Below are 17,240 nucleotides of genomic sequence, written 5' to 3'. Positions count from 1 at the left end.
ACTCAAAATTGTGATAAGGGTGGCTAAGCCCTGTTTCTGGTATGAGAAATTTCAACTATAGATTGAAAATGAACGCTGAGGCAACATAAAATCATAAGAATTCACTACAGATATTTGCACTGTCATGTTCATTGTAGCATTTTTCACAATAGCTGAGATGTGGAAGGACCTTAAATGTCCATCAATGGATAAACAGATAAATATATAAAAGGGATATAATGCGACATATATATATGTACCACAGTATCTATATAAAATGGAATACTATTCAGCCTTAAAGAAAAAGGGAAATTCTGTCTTTACAACAACGTTCATGAACCTGCAGGACATTATACGAAGTGAAAGAAGCCAGACACAAAAGACAAATACCACATGATCTCACTCATATGTGGAATCTAAAAAAGTTAAACTCATACAGGTACAGAATAGAATGATAGCTACCTAGCGGGGCAGGGGATGGAGAAAGGGGGGATTTTAAACAAGTAGATTTTAAATGTTCTCACTATAAGAAAAATAAGTGAGGTGATGACTGTGTTAACTGGACTTAATCATTCCATATTGTACACACACACACACACACACACACACACACACACACATATATATCTCAACAGATCACATTGTACCTAATAAATATATAAAATTGTTATTTGTCAATTAAAATAATAAAAGACTGGAGTAATATTTAAGATTTTTTTCACCTGTTGCAGGAAAAATCTTGGAATTGAATTTAAAAGACAACTGGGAAGGCATAAATAATATAGGTCAGTCTCAAAGAGCACCTCATTAATAAGGAACAGTTTAGTCTTTATGTATTTTAGTTTTTCTGTTGAATGGCTTTCAAGTCTCTCCTTTTTTTCCAGTTGTCTTGTAAATTTGACCCTTAGCCCCATAGGAAACTGAAAAAATCAGACAGCTCAGTCAAACCTGTTCCTTTCGTTGTAAATATAACTCACAGCATCTTTTCCCATGTTTGTTGGTGATAAATTCACTGTCATCTCAGTAAGACTATAACATCATGCTGAAGATATTTCTGTGAAGAGTTTTGTACTGAGAACATCACATCAGGACAACTCCTTGAAGGGCATTAATTGCAGCTTTGGGATTTATACTCCCAAAGGCCCCAATCAGTGAAAGAGTATCCCATTATTCTTTTTGTTTCCATAAAGATTGCATTTGCTCTGGGATAAAGGGTCCATCCCGTGATACCTTGAATGCCCTAAAGTATTCCCACATTCTGCTAAAAAGCAGATCTTTTGGAGAAACTCAGGCTGTCTTTTCTGTAGCAATGACAATCACAGTTATTTCCAGACTCTGTTGTCCATAGTTAGATTTAAAACATTGGCAAAAATGTTATAAGAAGGCAATTAGGTTGATGTTTTTAGGTTGTACGGCAACCAGAGAGCCCCTTCGTCAGTTTATACATGATGAGGTCATAGGTCAGGAGGAGAGTGACAGGAAACAGGGACAAGCACAGGAAGGTCAGTACTGAAAGAAGTTGGTGCACTTCTTAAGGGGTAGACAGCTTCCATATTTCAAAATTGCAGAAAGTGTAGATTTTAAATGTTCTTACTACAAAAATATGATGGATGTGAGGTGATGGATGTATTAACTAGCTTAATATAATCATTCTGTAATGTATATATACATCAAAACATTACAATGTACTCCATAAATATATGCAATTATTACTGGTCAATGAAAAATTAAGAAAACAAACCAGATATAGTATAAAGGAATGGATGTGACACAAGTTGGCAAAATGTCTCTTAATAATAACTGGGGAGGGAAGAGACACTCAACCATCCATTTTCCCTACAGTGTTTGATTTAGAAGAGAGAGAAGGTATTTTATTCCACAGCTCATAGAAGCTACATTTGATAGGGTCTTCATTTCCCTCTTTTCCACCAAGAAGAAAATCGAAGCTGCAAACTTTTCTCTACATGAGTTCTGGGTTTTTTTTGTCCCTTATTTCCTATCCCTTTTATCAACTCTGGAGGAATACTGAAAGATGAGTCATACAACAGATAGGTATCAGATTCCACTTTTTAATTACTGTAATAAGGAACGCAGGCAGCTGCAATAGAAAAGAAAATTAGGTCTACATCAGCAAAAGTATACACAGCATTTGAGTTCAAGTATCTTATGGCATATTACCTTTAATCCTAGGGAGATTTTAAAAAAATTCTTGGAATTTTCCCATGATTTCTCAAAAGGTTAATGCTCATTCCATTATCAACAATATGGAAAAATGTACAGTATCTTTGTACCTGTCTGGAGCATTTGCATAGATTTGGCCCGAGTTTAATGTTCCTAGCTCTCCAGCTGTAACTCGATCAACTAGGCAACTCCTTACATCTTTTTCAAGAGTCAAGATTACAATATTTGAGTATTAAAAGTTTTTCAAAACACTGAAGGTGAGTCGGGTGTAGATAAATTTGTCTTTTGCCTTATTATCATTATTATTATTATTATTATTTTTTGAGACGGAGTCTCACGCTGTTGCCCAGGCTGGAGTGCAGTGGCGCGATCTCGGCTCACTGCAAGCTCCGCCTCCCGGGTTCCCGCCATTCTCCTGCCTCAGCCTCCTGAGTAGCTGGGACTACAGGCGCCCGCCACCGCGCCCGGCTAATTTTTTGTATTTTTAGTAGAGACGGGGTTTCACTGTGGTCTCGATCTCCTGACCTTGTGATCCGCCCGCCTCGGCCTCCCAAAGTGCTGGGATTACAGGCTTGAGCCACTGCGCCCGGCCAATCATTATTATTTTTTTGAGACAGAGTCTTGCTCTGTCACCCAGGCTGGAGGGCAATGGTGCGATCTCAGCTCATTGCAACCTCCGTCTCCCAGGTTCAAGTGATTCTCCTGCCTCAGCTTCCAGAGTAGCTGGTATTACAGGTGTCCACCACCATGCCTGGCTAATTTTTGTATTTTTTAGTAGAGACGGTGTTTCACCATGTTGGTCAGGCTGGTCTCGAACTCTTGACCTCAAGTGTTCCACCTGCCTCGGCCTCCCAAAATGCTGGAATTACAGGCATGAGCCACCACACCCAGTCTCTTTTGCCGAATTTATCAGAGAGTACAAGAGGAAGAGTTGGCTGTGGCAGGAGGGGAGCAGAAGGGGGATGGCAATGCTATTTAGGAATATTGAAATGCTGGGTTCCTGTATTTTATTGCAAAAACTGTATCATAAAAGAGTGTTTATCTTTCTCATGCAAGATTGGTAGTGTGCAAGAGAAAATAAGCAACTGAAAATCAAACTATCAAAGCATATTTGAATTTCTTCTTTATTTTTTAAAAATAACTACAAGGTGAATTTTCTGGATTTTATACAATGCTCATGTATCTTTCTACTAATATTAATGTCTGTTCAGAAGCTCCATTAAAAATTGTAGAAACCAGGCCGGGCGCGGTGGCTCAAGCCTGTAATCCCAGCACTTTGGGAGGCCGAGTCGGGCGGACCACGAGGTCAGGAGATCGAGACCATCCTGGCTAACACAGTGAAACCCCGTCTCTACTAAAAAATACAAAAAACTAGCCGGGCGAGGTGGCGGGCGCCTGTAGTCCCAGCTACTCGGGAGGCTGAGGCAGGAGAATGGCGTGAACCCGGGAGACGGAGCTTGCAGTGAGCCGAGATCCGGCCACTGCACTCCAGCCTGGGCGACAGAGCGAGACTCCATCTCCAGAAAAAAAAAAAAAAAAAAAAAAAAAAAAAATTGTAGAAACCCCAGAAAATACAAATTATAAATTGTGACTCAGAATTTAAAGTATAGTTCAGTTATTGGCCTAAAGCATATAAAATTTTGTAGAAACCATGTTTAAGTCTTCTTGTCCCTGTCAAACAATCCTGTTATACATTCTTTCAACTTCAAATACCACATTCAGACCTCCTCTTCACTGTTGTGCATCCAAACACTGTCCCTTTCTCTCTTACCAACCTGTGTTTTTGTCAGACTCTGTAATCTTTATATCTTCCAGTAATATAGTCTCATTCACCTTTGGAAGCATTCTATCACCGATTACTCTATTTTGCTTTATTAATCGGCTTTGTGTATATTGTGAATTTTTATAAGTTGGTGTGTTTGTGCATATTCTGTTTAAACTTTCATTTTTGTATTATTTGTCTAGAAATAAACTGCTAGCATAAGTAAATAGCAGTTAATTTTTTCTATAATCATTCAATTATTTCTTTTCAGTTAATATTTTAAAGTGACTGCCTAATTGCTTTTTAATATGGGAAATTCCTATCTGTAAGTAAGATTATTAAGACTGCTGTTATTCCTTTCTCTGTAATTGCAAAATTGGAAATAGCCTGAAAATATAAAAATAATCAAATTAACTTTTTAAAGTAAAAAATTATTTTTCATAGTTATTGTGTTCCTGATTATAGAATATCATAGTCTTCATTAATCCAAATATTAACTCAGGGATGGATATAAAAGAACTCAGCAACTTGAGAAGCTATTGCTTGTATCCACAGCTGGATAAATATCTCAATGAAGCATGTAAAGGGAACTGTATAAAAATTCTACTGACATGATGATGCATACTGTCTAGAAGTGGGATTTGTGCTCAGTCTGTTTGCAAGTGAGCAATTGACAATGCATGGACAGACTTTGAGTTTATGTGATTCTTTCTTTAGGTACAAGAAAAAAATGAATGATGATGGAAAAAAACATAAGTTCTGAAGACTTCTTTATTCTACTTGGATTTTCTAATTGGCCTCATCTGGAAGTAGTTCTGTTTGTGGTTATCTTGATCTTCTACCTAATGACACTGACAGGAAACCTGTTCATCATCATCCTGTCATACCTGGACTCCCATCTCCACACTCCCATGTACTTCTTCCTTTCAAACCTCTCGTTTCTGGATATCTGCTACACCACCAGCTCTATCCCTCAGTTGCTGGTCAACCTCTGGGGCCCGGAAAAGACCATCTCTTATGCTGGTTGCATGGTTCAACTTTACTTTGTTCTCGCACTGGGAATTGCAGAGTGTGTCCTACTGGTGGTGATGTCCTATGACCGTTATGCAGCTGTGTGTAGACCTTTGCATTACACTGTCCTCATGCACCCTCGTTTCTGCTGCTTGTTGGCTGCGGCTTCTTGGGTAAGTGGTTTTACTACCTCAGCACTTCATTCCTCCTATACTTTCTGGATATCTCTGTGTGGACATCGCCTAGTGGATCATTTCTTCTGTGAAGTTCCAGCACTTCTGCATTTATCATGTGTTGACACCCATGCAAATGAGCTGATCCTCATGGTCATGAGCTCTATTTTTGTTCTTATACCTCTCATTCTCATTCTCACTTCCTATGGTGCCATTGCCTGGGCTGTACTGAGCATGCAATCAACCACTGGGCTTCAGAAAGTGTTTAGGACATGTGGAGCCCATCTTATGGTTGTATCTCTCTTTTTCATTCCAGTCATGTGCATATATCTCCAGCCACCATCAGAAAATTCTCCTGATCAAGGCAAGTTCATTGCCCTCTTTTATACTGTTGTCACACCTAGTCTTAACCCTCTAATCTACACTCTCAGAAACAAGGATGTAAGAGGAGCAGTGAAGAGACTAATGGGGTGGGAGTGGGGGATGTGACAGGGAAATCATGTTGGCTGTTGTTGTTTTTCCTAGGGTCTCGTCCATCTTGAAAGGTGGTTTCCCTGCTTCTTTGTGATTTATTTTTGTTCTAACAGCTCACAAAACATGGAATAGTTCAGTCTCACATTTGTTGCTCTTTTTATTATTTAGTTCTGAAATATTGTCTTGAGATAAAGTTTTTGATCAGTGCCACTTTGGTCTTTTACAATTCTATATTTTATTTCCATGACAATTGCCAACTGTGGTTTCAACATAAATAAATGTGTGTGTGATTAGTTATGAGGAGATTATTTCAAAAATGTTGGAAATATTTCTAACAGTGTGCTAAATTATGAATTGACTATTGATGTATACAGAAAGAGAAGGGCAATATTGCAAAGACTTAGGCTAAAAAAGTTTTTGGTTATTGAATAAACCTTAAATGAAGCTAAAAATAGTCACAGCAAAGAAAAATGGTAACCATAATGAATAATATTGTTTATTATATGGTAAAGGATATATCATAAGTTTTTGGCTGAAAGACACTTCTTAAAGACACTAACTCATCTAATTTATCCTGTAGGTCTACATACTTGTCACACTGAACGGTAAACTAATATCTCTTTAAAATGGCTCATTCGTTCCTCTGTCCATTTATTCATTAACTTATTCTTTATTAGCTAAATCTTATTGAATGTGTACTGTCTCCCAGTTTGTGAAATTCTTGGTAACATGTATAAATATAACATACTCTGTCCGAACAGAACACACTCTCTGTCCCTCCGTCCAGAAAAATGGCAACGTAAAAGATGAAGTATCCATTCATGGCTTAATTTGTCACTGGGGGTAATGCTAATAAATTAAGATAGCTTTTAAAAGTCAGAAACAATAAACTCTGATTACTCTTCAGATTGTGTAAATCTTTCACTTTTTAAAAATCAAAAACAAGGCCAAGCGCGGTGGCTCGCGCCTGTAATCCCAGCACTTTGGGAGGCTGAAGCAGGTGGCTCACGAGGTCAGGAGATCAAGACCATCCTGGCTAACATGGTGAAACCCCATCTCTACTAAAAATACAAAAAAATTAGCCAGACGTGGTGGCACACGCCTGTAGTCCCAGCTACTCGGAGGCTAGGGCAGAAGAATCATTTGAACCTGGGAGGCAGAGGTTGTGGTGAGCCGAGATTGTGCCACTGCGCTCCAGCCTGGGTGACAGGGCGAGATGCCATCTAAAAAAAAATAAAAAGATGAAAAACAAACAAGATGTTTAGCCATAAACTCTGAAAGTAAATACCACTTGATGGCTCCTGTAGGAAGACAACGCTAGTAAATGAAACAAAACAGAATATGTGCTTAATTTGCTTTAGTTGGCGTAATGACATATTGAAGATAGCTTAAAACTCTTAACATTATTGTCCTTTGCTGAATAGCATTATTTTAAAAATCCTTCATTTTGATTTTTTCCAGTTTTATTGAGGCATAAATAAAATTGCATATATTTAACGTGCACAATGTGATTATATAGAAATCAAACCAAATTGTGAAATTATTACCATAATCAAACTAACACATCCATCATCTCACATAGTTACTGTGTGTAGAGGGAGCGGGGAGGTTGAGGACACTTAAGATCTAATCTCTAAGCAAATTTCAAGTATACAGTACAGTATTATTAACTACAGTCACCATAATCTACATTAGATCTCCAGAATGTATTCATCTTATGACAGAAAGTTTGTACCATTTGACTGTCTCCACACTCCCCACCCTCCAGCCCATGGCAACCACCATTCTATTCTCTGCTTCTAGAAGTTCAACCTTTTTATTTTTTGATACAGGGTCTTACTCTGTCACACACGCTGGAGTGCGATCTCGACTCACTGCAACCTCTGCCTCCTGGCTTCAATTAATTCTCCTGCCTCAGCCTCCCCAGTAACTGGGACTACAGGCGCCCACCACCATGCCCAGCTAATTTTTGTATTTTTTAGTAGAGATAGGGTCTCACCATTTTGGCAAGGAGGGTCTTGAACCCTTGACCTGAAATGATCCACCTGCCTCAGCCTCCCAAAGGGCTGGGATTACAGGTTTGAGCCATTGTGCCTGTCCGAGTTCAAAGTTTTTAGATTTCACATGTAAGTCATATCATACATCTTTTGTCTTTCTGTGTCTGGTTTATTTCACGTAGTACAACGTACTCCATCTGTGTTCTAAAAATCAGCAGGATTTTCTTCTTTTTTATGGTTGAATAATATTTCAGTGTGTGTGTGTGTGTGCGTGTGTGTGAAATGACATTTTTTAAATCCATTCCTCTGTCAGTGGATGCTTAGGTTGTTTCTTCATCCTAGCTATCATGAATAATGCTACAATGAACATGGGAGCATAGACATCTCTTCAAGATCCTTATTTCTTTTTTAATATACATACTTAGTGGGATTGCTGGGATCAAAAGCAAAAAAACAAATCTAGTTTCTACAATAAAAACAAGTGTTTCACAAGTGCTTGACTGTTAAACTAGAGTCTCTTTTTTGATTAACTGGTGATTTAGAGATGGGCATGGTGGACAGTCATCTCAGGAATACTTGGCTTTCATGTAATGAATAAGCCTCTTACTACCTTCCCTATTATCATCATCATTTCCAGAACGTATCTTTATCACACTAAGTCTGGCAACATATATGGTGCATGGGTTTAAAGATGGTTATAGAAAAGACACCTACCACCTCTCAAGCTTTGTCTTTATAGACTCCATTACATCCTTGGTTTATTCATGTATTGATGACAGTACTGATAGCGAGAGTAACAATTATATTGAAAAGACTAAGAGGCTTGCCCTGGTTTTGGCAAGTAAGGTTTGTTTGCTAGAGAGCTATGTATATCCATAATCTACAACTGCACCTATTTCCGTTTGTTTGTCTCTCTTTCTGTCTGTCTCTATTATCACTCTATGTTGTGGTGGCATAGGAGAGACACATGATGGGAAGACATAAATGTTGGAAGTTTTCTTTCCTTGAGCATCTGATTTCATAAAACATCAAGTCACCACATGCAGTTTCCCTATGAAAGACAAGGATACGAATGAGTGGCACAAGGATAATAAGGATGGTAAACACAAAAGCCTCAAGGGCTATAATATCTACACAGTAGGGCAATGTCTGGGTCGAGACCGGCAATATGAGAGCATTGCCAAATATTTGGGTATATGATGACAGTTAGTGCAGGATTTTGCAGACTGCAGTACATTTCTCATATATCTTTATGGTCAGGAGGATACACTTCCACCCCAGTGCCAGGAAAAGATAGTGCTCATGGCAAACGTAGGTAGAGATAGGTACAGTCTTATCTGAGACTCAGATAAGATCACACAACATTGAAGAGATGAGGTTTGTGGTGAAGCTCACGTCTAGTAATGAAAACGTGACTCCCTGAAAAAACACTGGTATGAGGAACTGGAAATCGAAGCTGAAATCAAGGAAATATGTATGTTTCTCAATGAGTCATCAGGTAAAATGTGAGGAAAATCACAAAGAGAATCATCTCTAGGCAGGGATAGTCAGAGAAATTTTCCAGGGTGCACTTTTCTAAAGACCGGTTATTTTCTTTTTCTTTCCCTATATCCTTGCTTTACCTCTTCGGAGAAAGACAAATATCAGGAAAGGATATAATTAATAATTTCAAAATGGAATGACTTTAGATGAGAAATGAACATTTGACTAGGAGTTTCAGTAAAAAGACATTAAACGATAAAAAAAGGCATTAAACAATCACAAGATCTGAGGTGCATAACTTTTTTGGGGGGCACTGTTACTGGTCTTGGCTATGAAGAGTCACTTTTTTTTTCATTTCAGGTATACAAAAACTCAATATTCTTCATCTTTTTTTTTTTTTTAATTTGGAGGAGATTCCAAATTTTTATTTTTCCACTCAAAGAAAACACGAACGATGTCTCCCTATGAGTCACTGGCATTCTGAAGTTTGTCTCTGGGTAAGAGAACCAAGATCCCCTAAATCAAGCTTGGCCAACCGCAGCCCATGGGCTGTGTGTGGCTCTGGATGGCTTCGAATGTGGCCCAATACAAATTCATAAACTTTCTTAAAAGATTATGAGCTTTATGCACAGACTTTCTTTTCTTTTCTTTTCTTTTCCTCATCAGCTATTGTTACTGTTAGGGTATTTTATGTGTGGCCCAAGACAATGCTTTTTCTTCCAATGTGGCCCAGGGAAGCCAAAAGATTGAACACCCTAAATGAGCAATTTAAATAAATAATTCTTGTAAACCTGTCCTTACCAGATCTAGCCCATATGTGAACCCCATAAGCTTATAAATGACCAGGCACTATCCTAGAAGGCAGATAATGAGATTATTTGTGATATATATTTTTTCTTTTTTTGAGATGGAGTCTCACTCTGTCGCCCAGGGTGGAGTGCAGTGGTGCCATCTTGGCTCAATGCAACCTCCCTCCTGGGTTCAAACGATTCTCCTGCATCAGAACAGCTTCTTGAGTAGCTAGGACTACAGGTGAGCGCCAGCATGCCCGGCTAATTTTTGTATTTTTAGTAGAGATGGGGTTTCACCATATTGGCCAGTCTGGTCACAAACTCCTGATCTCGTGATCTGCCCACCTCGGCCTCGCAAAGTGCTAGGATTACAGACGTGAGCCACTGCGCTCAACCCATGATATATCTTTATAATTCCATCCTTTTTTTTTTTTTTTAAACCACTGTGTCTAACATTTATCTTAAGATGAGAATGAAAAAGCTTCTGCCAGCATCTCAGTAATGCTATACCTTGTCCTAACACAATCTCAGTGGTATCATCATATTTTACATCGTGTGTGTGTGTGCTCACCTTAGGAGTGCATAGTTTTTCTGATAGCTTATGAAGATGAAAAGAATGGGAAAAGGAAATCACATCTTGCAACAACTAAATGCTAATTTCTAGACCTCAACTCCAGCTGGGCTTCCATCCATAATGCTTTAATAGTTTTTGATCTACTGTAATTCACATTCCTCCCAAACAAAGCACTCAAATTAACAGAAGCTTGAAGAGATCAGTTAGTGTCATTTATTCCTTTTGATTCTTCAGATACGACTTTCAGTGTGTTTTATTTATCTTAGTGTATATTGTAGGGAAAAATGTTGAGGGCTGCTGCCTTAGAAATACTTTGCAGTAATTAAATCATGTCATGCTGTCTGTATTTTCACAAGTTACTAACATCTCACCTAAAAACGTTAACATTTGCTGGTACCCAGTAGATTGGCCTGAACTCTCCTACAAGTCTAGTTACCAAAGCATGAAAAATATTGGAGCTTGGTACAATCTCCTATGGACCAGAATATCAGACATTTCCTAGATTTTGATAACTGAGTGAATTCTGCTAGTCCCCACAGGTTGTAGGATCACTGGTTAAATTCCTCTTCAATAAGACAGAGAAATTTAAACATATGATTACATGACCATTTAATCATATTTATCTGAAAAATTATATTTAATATATTTTAAAGTGAAGTGGAGTGATACATACCAAGCTCATGGTAGTTGTCTCTGGATTCAGTGTTGGGTCAGAGAGTGATAGTTAAAGGGGATATGAACTTTATCTGTGACACTTTATGTGCTAAAAATGCTGAAAATAAAAATGACAAAAGTTATGGTTGATTCTGTGTGGTGGGAACATAGATGTTTATTTTTAATATTTTAAATATCTAAAAGAATGATGAAGAAATAACATAGAATAGTTTGTTAAACATCAGTTCAAATTAAAATTTACTATAATAGTAATAGTAGCTAACATGTATTGAATGATTATGCACTGGGAATCGAGGATGATGTTTACATATTTTTCATATTGAGTTTTCACAACAGTCAAGACTACTGAAGCCAACACCATTTCAGTTGCTTCGATTAAATAGACAGGAAAATACCTGATCATGCTCTTAAAGTTACTAATTTTAAAATATAATTGTATTGTAAATGTGACTTGATTTTCATACCAAGACTTTGTTTGGTACCCCTGGAAAGTATTAGCTAGACACAATGTAACAATTGAAAAATCTTTATTAATTTATAAACTCATGACATACTTTTTTTTTAAATATCAACAAGCCAATCACTAGATATAGACTAGCTATCAGAGAAAATTTAACTTTTTTATATATTTCAGCAAAGCTTTTGATAAGACATCAAGGGAAATTATTGATAACAATATTTTGGAAATATTAAACAATTTGTTTAAACATTTTCTGAGTTTGGTAGTGATCTTCTGAGTATAGTTTGAATGGTCTTCAAAGGTAATTTTTAACACTTTTTCAGGGCTGAACTTGGCCTTGAATTTTAGAGATGTTAGACACAATTAAAGAATTCAGATTAATAAAACAAATATGTATAATGTAATCTTTATATTTTCTTTTTAAAAATGTTTCATGTCTTCTCCCATTCCTCAATTAGACCACCTGACAAACTTTATCTCAAATTTGGCCCATAGCATACTGAAGAATTGGGGAAAAAGTTTCAGGTAATTCAAGATAACCCATTCCTTTCCCTGAAAATATAGCTCAAAGCATTTTTCTCAGTGATGGTTGGACTATAGATTCCTTGTCATCTTAGTATAACAATGTGGCATCATGCCAAGAACATCGTTGAGAAACTGTTCTAACCAGGACAACTCCTTGAAGGGCATTAATTCCCACTTTGGGATTTACTCTCCCAGTGGTCCCAGTCGAGGAAAGCAAGTCACATTCTTTTGTTTCCCAAAAGCGCCCATTTACTCTAAGATAAAGGCCCATCTCTTGATACACTGAAAGCTCTAACAAGTTTATCTTTTGAGTAAAACTAGTTTTTTTAGTAGACTCAGTGCTGTCTCTTTTGTAGCAATAAGAGTCATCGTTACATTAGATTGTTTTCCTAATTTGATGTAGTAAATGAATGAAGTGTAGGCAGCCATTTATACTGGTGATTTCAAGGTGATCAAAGTCAGAGATCAGATCCATCTATTCATGATGAGGGCATCGGTTGGGAAGACAATATACAAGGAATGTGGACAGACACAGGAAGACAGAGTGAAAGGCATTGTTTGAGTACTGCTTAATTACTAGAAAAGAGTATAAAGAAATAATATGGTAAGAATTTAAAAACTTGGCCAGTGATACGGAGATGGGGAAAAGAGGCCATTTCCCCCCCATTATACCCGATTTCCAAAACTAGAGAGGATCATTTGTTCATGGTCCATGAAAGCATCTTTTACTTTTTAATTTTTAAGGGTACATACTAGGTGAATGTATTTATGGGGTACATGAGATTTTTTTGATAATTTCTTTCTTTTTATTTTTTGTAGAGACAGGGTCTCATTTCATTGTCCAGGCTAGTCTTGAACTTCTGGGCTCCAGAGATCCACCCACCTTGGCCTCCCAAAGTGTTGGGATTACAGATGTGAGCCACGGTGACCGACCAAGATATTTTTGATACAGGCATACAATAAGATATCTTGCAGCAGCCTCTTGTTTTAGTTAATGTACAAGAAAGAAGAAAACTGTATCGGCATGAGAGGAAGTAACTATAACATTTGTGTTCACATTTCTCATGATGTATTATCTCCCATTCTAGAGAAATTTTAAAAAATGTCTTGGAAAACTTTCATCATCCCTCTAGGGCAGTGACCTCTGAGTGAAGTAATCTTCATGATTTACTCTTTGACTATTGCTGTTTCTTGATTCAGCCGTAACTTTTAAATTTTTCTTTTAAAACAATGTGCAGACTAATTTTCTTGGATGGTTTCTAAGTTGTTGAAAGTAATCTAGATTAGTGTAACAACTGGCTAATGATTATATACATTACCAAGTCTATTAATAAGGTCTGAGGTCAATCTTTTAATCTTGGGATCAAACTGAATGTTCCAAACTTTTCTGCTGAAACTCAACCAGTTCGCTACTCCTGACATCTTTTTCAGGAGTTGCATTTATAAAACAGGAGCGATTAAGAGACCCTTGAAAGAAGCAATCACAGGTGGCCCCACAATGATTCCTTTCTTCCTGTGCCGTAACCAGTTGGGAGGTATAAGAAAAATAACTGACTGTGGGAGGAATGAAATAGAGGGCATGTGGCAAAGCTGGAAGAAGCAAAGAATTCAGAGAAAAAGGGATAAATGGTGGGTTACTATGCCTGACACAATAACTATATAACAAAAGTAAGTATTATGTTTTTTATGAAAGACTGAAAACTCACTGGAGAAAAAGCATCACCTAGGAGTCATAACTATTTGCAAGATATTATTTTATTTTTAACAAAAAAGTAACATGAGATTCACTGGGCGCAATGTATTAAATGATGAACAGCCACTTAATGATTCATTAAATATTCAGAACTCTCTAAATTGGAGAATAAATATGTACTAATTATAGCTCATGCTCAGAATTTATATACTATCTAAATTATTGTCCTAGAGAAAAATACATCATGTAGAAAGCTGCTTCAGGCCGTGTGGTTCAGCTTTGTGACCCCTGTGACAGACACACCTGCAACTCTAAGACCTTCACTCAGGCTCTTCTCCATTTTCCTGCCCCTCCCTCCCACCTTTCCTTCCTTCCTTTGTTCTCTCAGTGAATTTTTATCTTCCTTCCCCTAAGATTTTATCTTTTCAAATTCAGTTATATTCACATATTCTTTAGAAGTATTCTATCACTCTTCTCCCCAGATTTTTAGCTTAGTTCATATCATGAATACCCATTTGTTTGTGTCTTCTCTATTTGTATTCAATTTTTCAGTGTAGAAATAAGTTTTGAGTCCAAGTAAACAAATCAGAAGATAAGCTGCTTATCTAATTGAAGCTAAACATTTTTTTCACTTTACGTGAACATTTTGAAATTACTACCAAATTCAATATTTTCAACGTATTATTTCATCCATATGTAAGATTATTGGGATTGTAATTGTTGCTTTCTATAATCACATTTATGAAAATAACCTGAAAATGCTGAAAAGAAAACTAAAGTTCCTTGTTAATTAACAAAGAAAGATTTTGTGTTTTATGGAAATTATTTTCCTTAGCTATGTTAGAAATTTCTTTCAATTACCATTTACCTAGAAGTCACCATAAAATGAATGAGAAGAACTTGATAGTTATTTTTCTATAAAAAGGCAAACACATGAATAAAATATAAAATTAAAAAATTATTTTCTATTTTTTATGACTTTTTATTATGGTAAAACTTCAAACTTAGAGCAGAGTTGCAAAAAAGTAGTACAAAGACTAGCATTTACCCTATAACCAGATTGAGTATTAGTTTATATTTCCCCCAAAGCTTTGTTATATCATCCATCTATCTATCTATCTATCTATCTATCTATCTATCTATCTATCTATCTATCCCTCTATCTCTCTATCATCTATGTATCTATGTATCTATGTATGTATGTATGTATGTATGTATGTATGTATGTATGTATGTATCTATCTATCTATCTATCTATCTATCTATCTATCTATCTATCTCTATCATCTATCTACTCTATGTATCTATGTATCTATATGTCTATCTATCTATCTATCTATCTATCTATCTATCTATCTATCTATCATCTGTCTCTTTTTCTGGACTAGCTGAGAGTAAGTTGGAGATGCCACGTACCTTTACACCAAATACTTTATCAATGTTTCTTGTCTAAGAAGAAGGATGTTATTTTACAGAAGTCCTGCACAGTACCCAAATCAGCAAATTTAATGTGGGCACAATATTATTGTCTAATCCATAGTCCACAGTGAGATTTCTTAAATTGTCTCAATAATTTTGTTAATAGCTAGTTTTTTAAAAAAAATCCCAGATCATACACTGAGAAATCATGTCTCATTAGTCTCCCTTCATCTGGACCAGTGCCTCAGCCTTTGTTTGTCTACTTAAACTTGATACTTTTGAATTGTACAAGCAAGCTATTTCTCTCAATTTGAGTTTTTCTCATGTGTCTTCATTATTAGAATTAGTCTGTGTAATTTTAGCATAAATATCACTGAAGTGACATCATGTCCTGTTCAGAGCATCATCTCAGCAGTCTCATGATGTTGGTTTGTACAAATACAGGTGATCTTAAGATCAATAAAATCACCTGGTTATTGTGGTGTCTGCCAGGTTTTTCTACTATAAACTTTACTATCTTTCAATTTGAAATTAACAAGAAAGTTGTGAGGAGATATTTTAGAGTATGTACATACCCTGTTCCCCATTATTCATTTATTTACTCTTTTACTTTTTATATCAGTATGAGCTTTCTAATTCTTCTTTTGTTAAATTCATTACTACTAATGATTAAATTGTCTTACAATTAAATGATGGCAAGCCCTTCAAAATGGATTTTATTTTTTTTATGTGTCCTGACGTTTTTTGGAGCATAGCATTTGTTTACTATTTTTTGAGTTTACCTGACTTTTTTTTTTTTTTTTCTCTCAGGTAATAGGAAATGAATGACGATGGAAAAGTCAATGCTAGCTCTGAGGGGTACTTTATTTTAGATTTTCTAATTGGCCTTATCTGGAAATAGTTCTCTTTGTGGTTATTTTGATCTTCTACTTGATGACACTGGTAGGAAACCTGTTCATCATTATCCTGTCATACCTGGACTCCCATCTCCACACTCCCTTGTATTTCTTCCTTTCAAATCTCTCATTTCTGGATCTCTGTTACACCACCAACTCTATCCCTCAGTTGCTGGACAATCTCTGGGGTCTGGAAAAGACCATTTCTTATGCCGGTTGCATGGTTCAACTTTACTTTGTTCTCACACTGGGAACCACAGAGTGTGTCCTACTGGTGATGATGTACTATGACTGTTATGCAGCTGTGTGTAGACTTTTGCATTACACTGTCCTCATGCACCCTCGTTTCTGCTGCTTGTTGGCTGTGGCTTCTTGGGTAAGTGGTTTTACAAACTCAGCACTTAATTCCTCCTTTTCCTTCTGGGTACCGCTGTGTGGACATCACCAAGTAGATCACTTTTTCTGTGAAGTTCCAGCACTTTTGTGATTATTGTGGGTCAGTACCCATGCAAATAAGCTGACCCTCATAATCACAAGCTCCATTTTTGTTCTCCTACTTCTCACCCCCATTTTCACTTCCTATGGTGCCATCGTCCAGGCTGTACTGAGGATGTAGTTAACTGCTGGGCTTTGGAAAGTGTTTGGAATATGTGGAGCTCATCTTATGGTTGTATCTCTCTTTTTCTTTCTGGCCATGTGCATGTATCTCCAGCCACCATCAGGAAATTCTCGAGATCAAAGCAAGTTCGTTGCTGTTTTATACTGTTGTCACACCTAGTTGTAACCCTATAATCTATACCCTCAGAAACAAAGATGTAAGAGGGCCAATGAAGAGACTAATGGGGTGGGAATGAGCCTGTGTATGTGTGATAGTAACAATAAAATGGAGTCTCTCCTCACAATGATTCATCCATCTGTTTATTTATCAACGATTCTTTTATTCACTCTGTTAGTACTTGCTGAGCATGTACTCTTAACAAAGTCATGGAGTTCCTGGTAACAGGTAGGAATAAAACATATTCAGCTTAAACATCATTCACTTGTGGAGAAAACAGCTATGTAAAATCAAGATAAAACATCTATAGCGATGTTTTTCCATGACACAAACCTAATGAATCCAAGACAGACTTTTCCTGATTAAAAATAAG

At 36.8% G+C, this 17,240-nt stretch overlaps 1 protein-coding gene and 1 pseudogene across 1 annotated transcript; both read left to right on the top strand.

The window, feature by feature from the left end:
* The first annotated feature begins 4,652 nt into the window (after positions 1 to 4,652).
* Positions 4,653 to 6,957, top strand: LOC105491592 (olfactory receptor 2J1). Its single transcript, XM_011758110.3, is given in 2 exon segments — positions 4,653 to 4,669; positions 4,671 to 6,957. Coding segments are annotated over 2 exon segments (942 nt in total). The 3' UTR covers positions 5,596 to 6,957.
* A 9,059-nt stretch (positions 6,958 to 16,016) lies between these two features.
* Positions 16,017 to 17,010, top strand: LOC105491593 (olfactory receptor 2J3-like; annotated as a pseudogene).
* The last annotated feature ends 230 nt before the right edge of the window (positions 17,011 to 17,240 follow it).

This window comes from Macaca nemestrina, chromosome 5 (genome assembly GCF_043159975.1).
Source record: "Macaca nemestrina isolate mMacNem1 chromosome 5, mMacNem.hap1, whole genome shotgun sequence".
Taxonomy (NCBI): Eukaryota; Metazoa; Chordata; class Mammalia; order Primates; family Cercopithecidae; genus Macaca; species Macaca nemestrina.
This window is presented reverse-complemented; position numbering and strand designations above follow the sequence as displayed.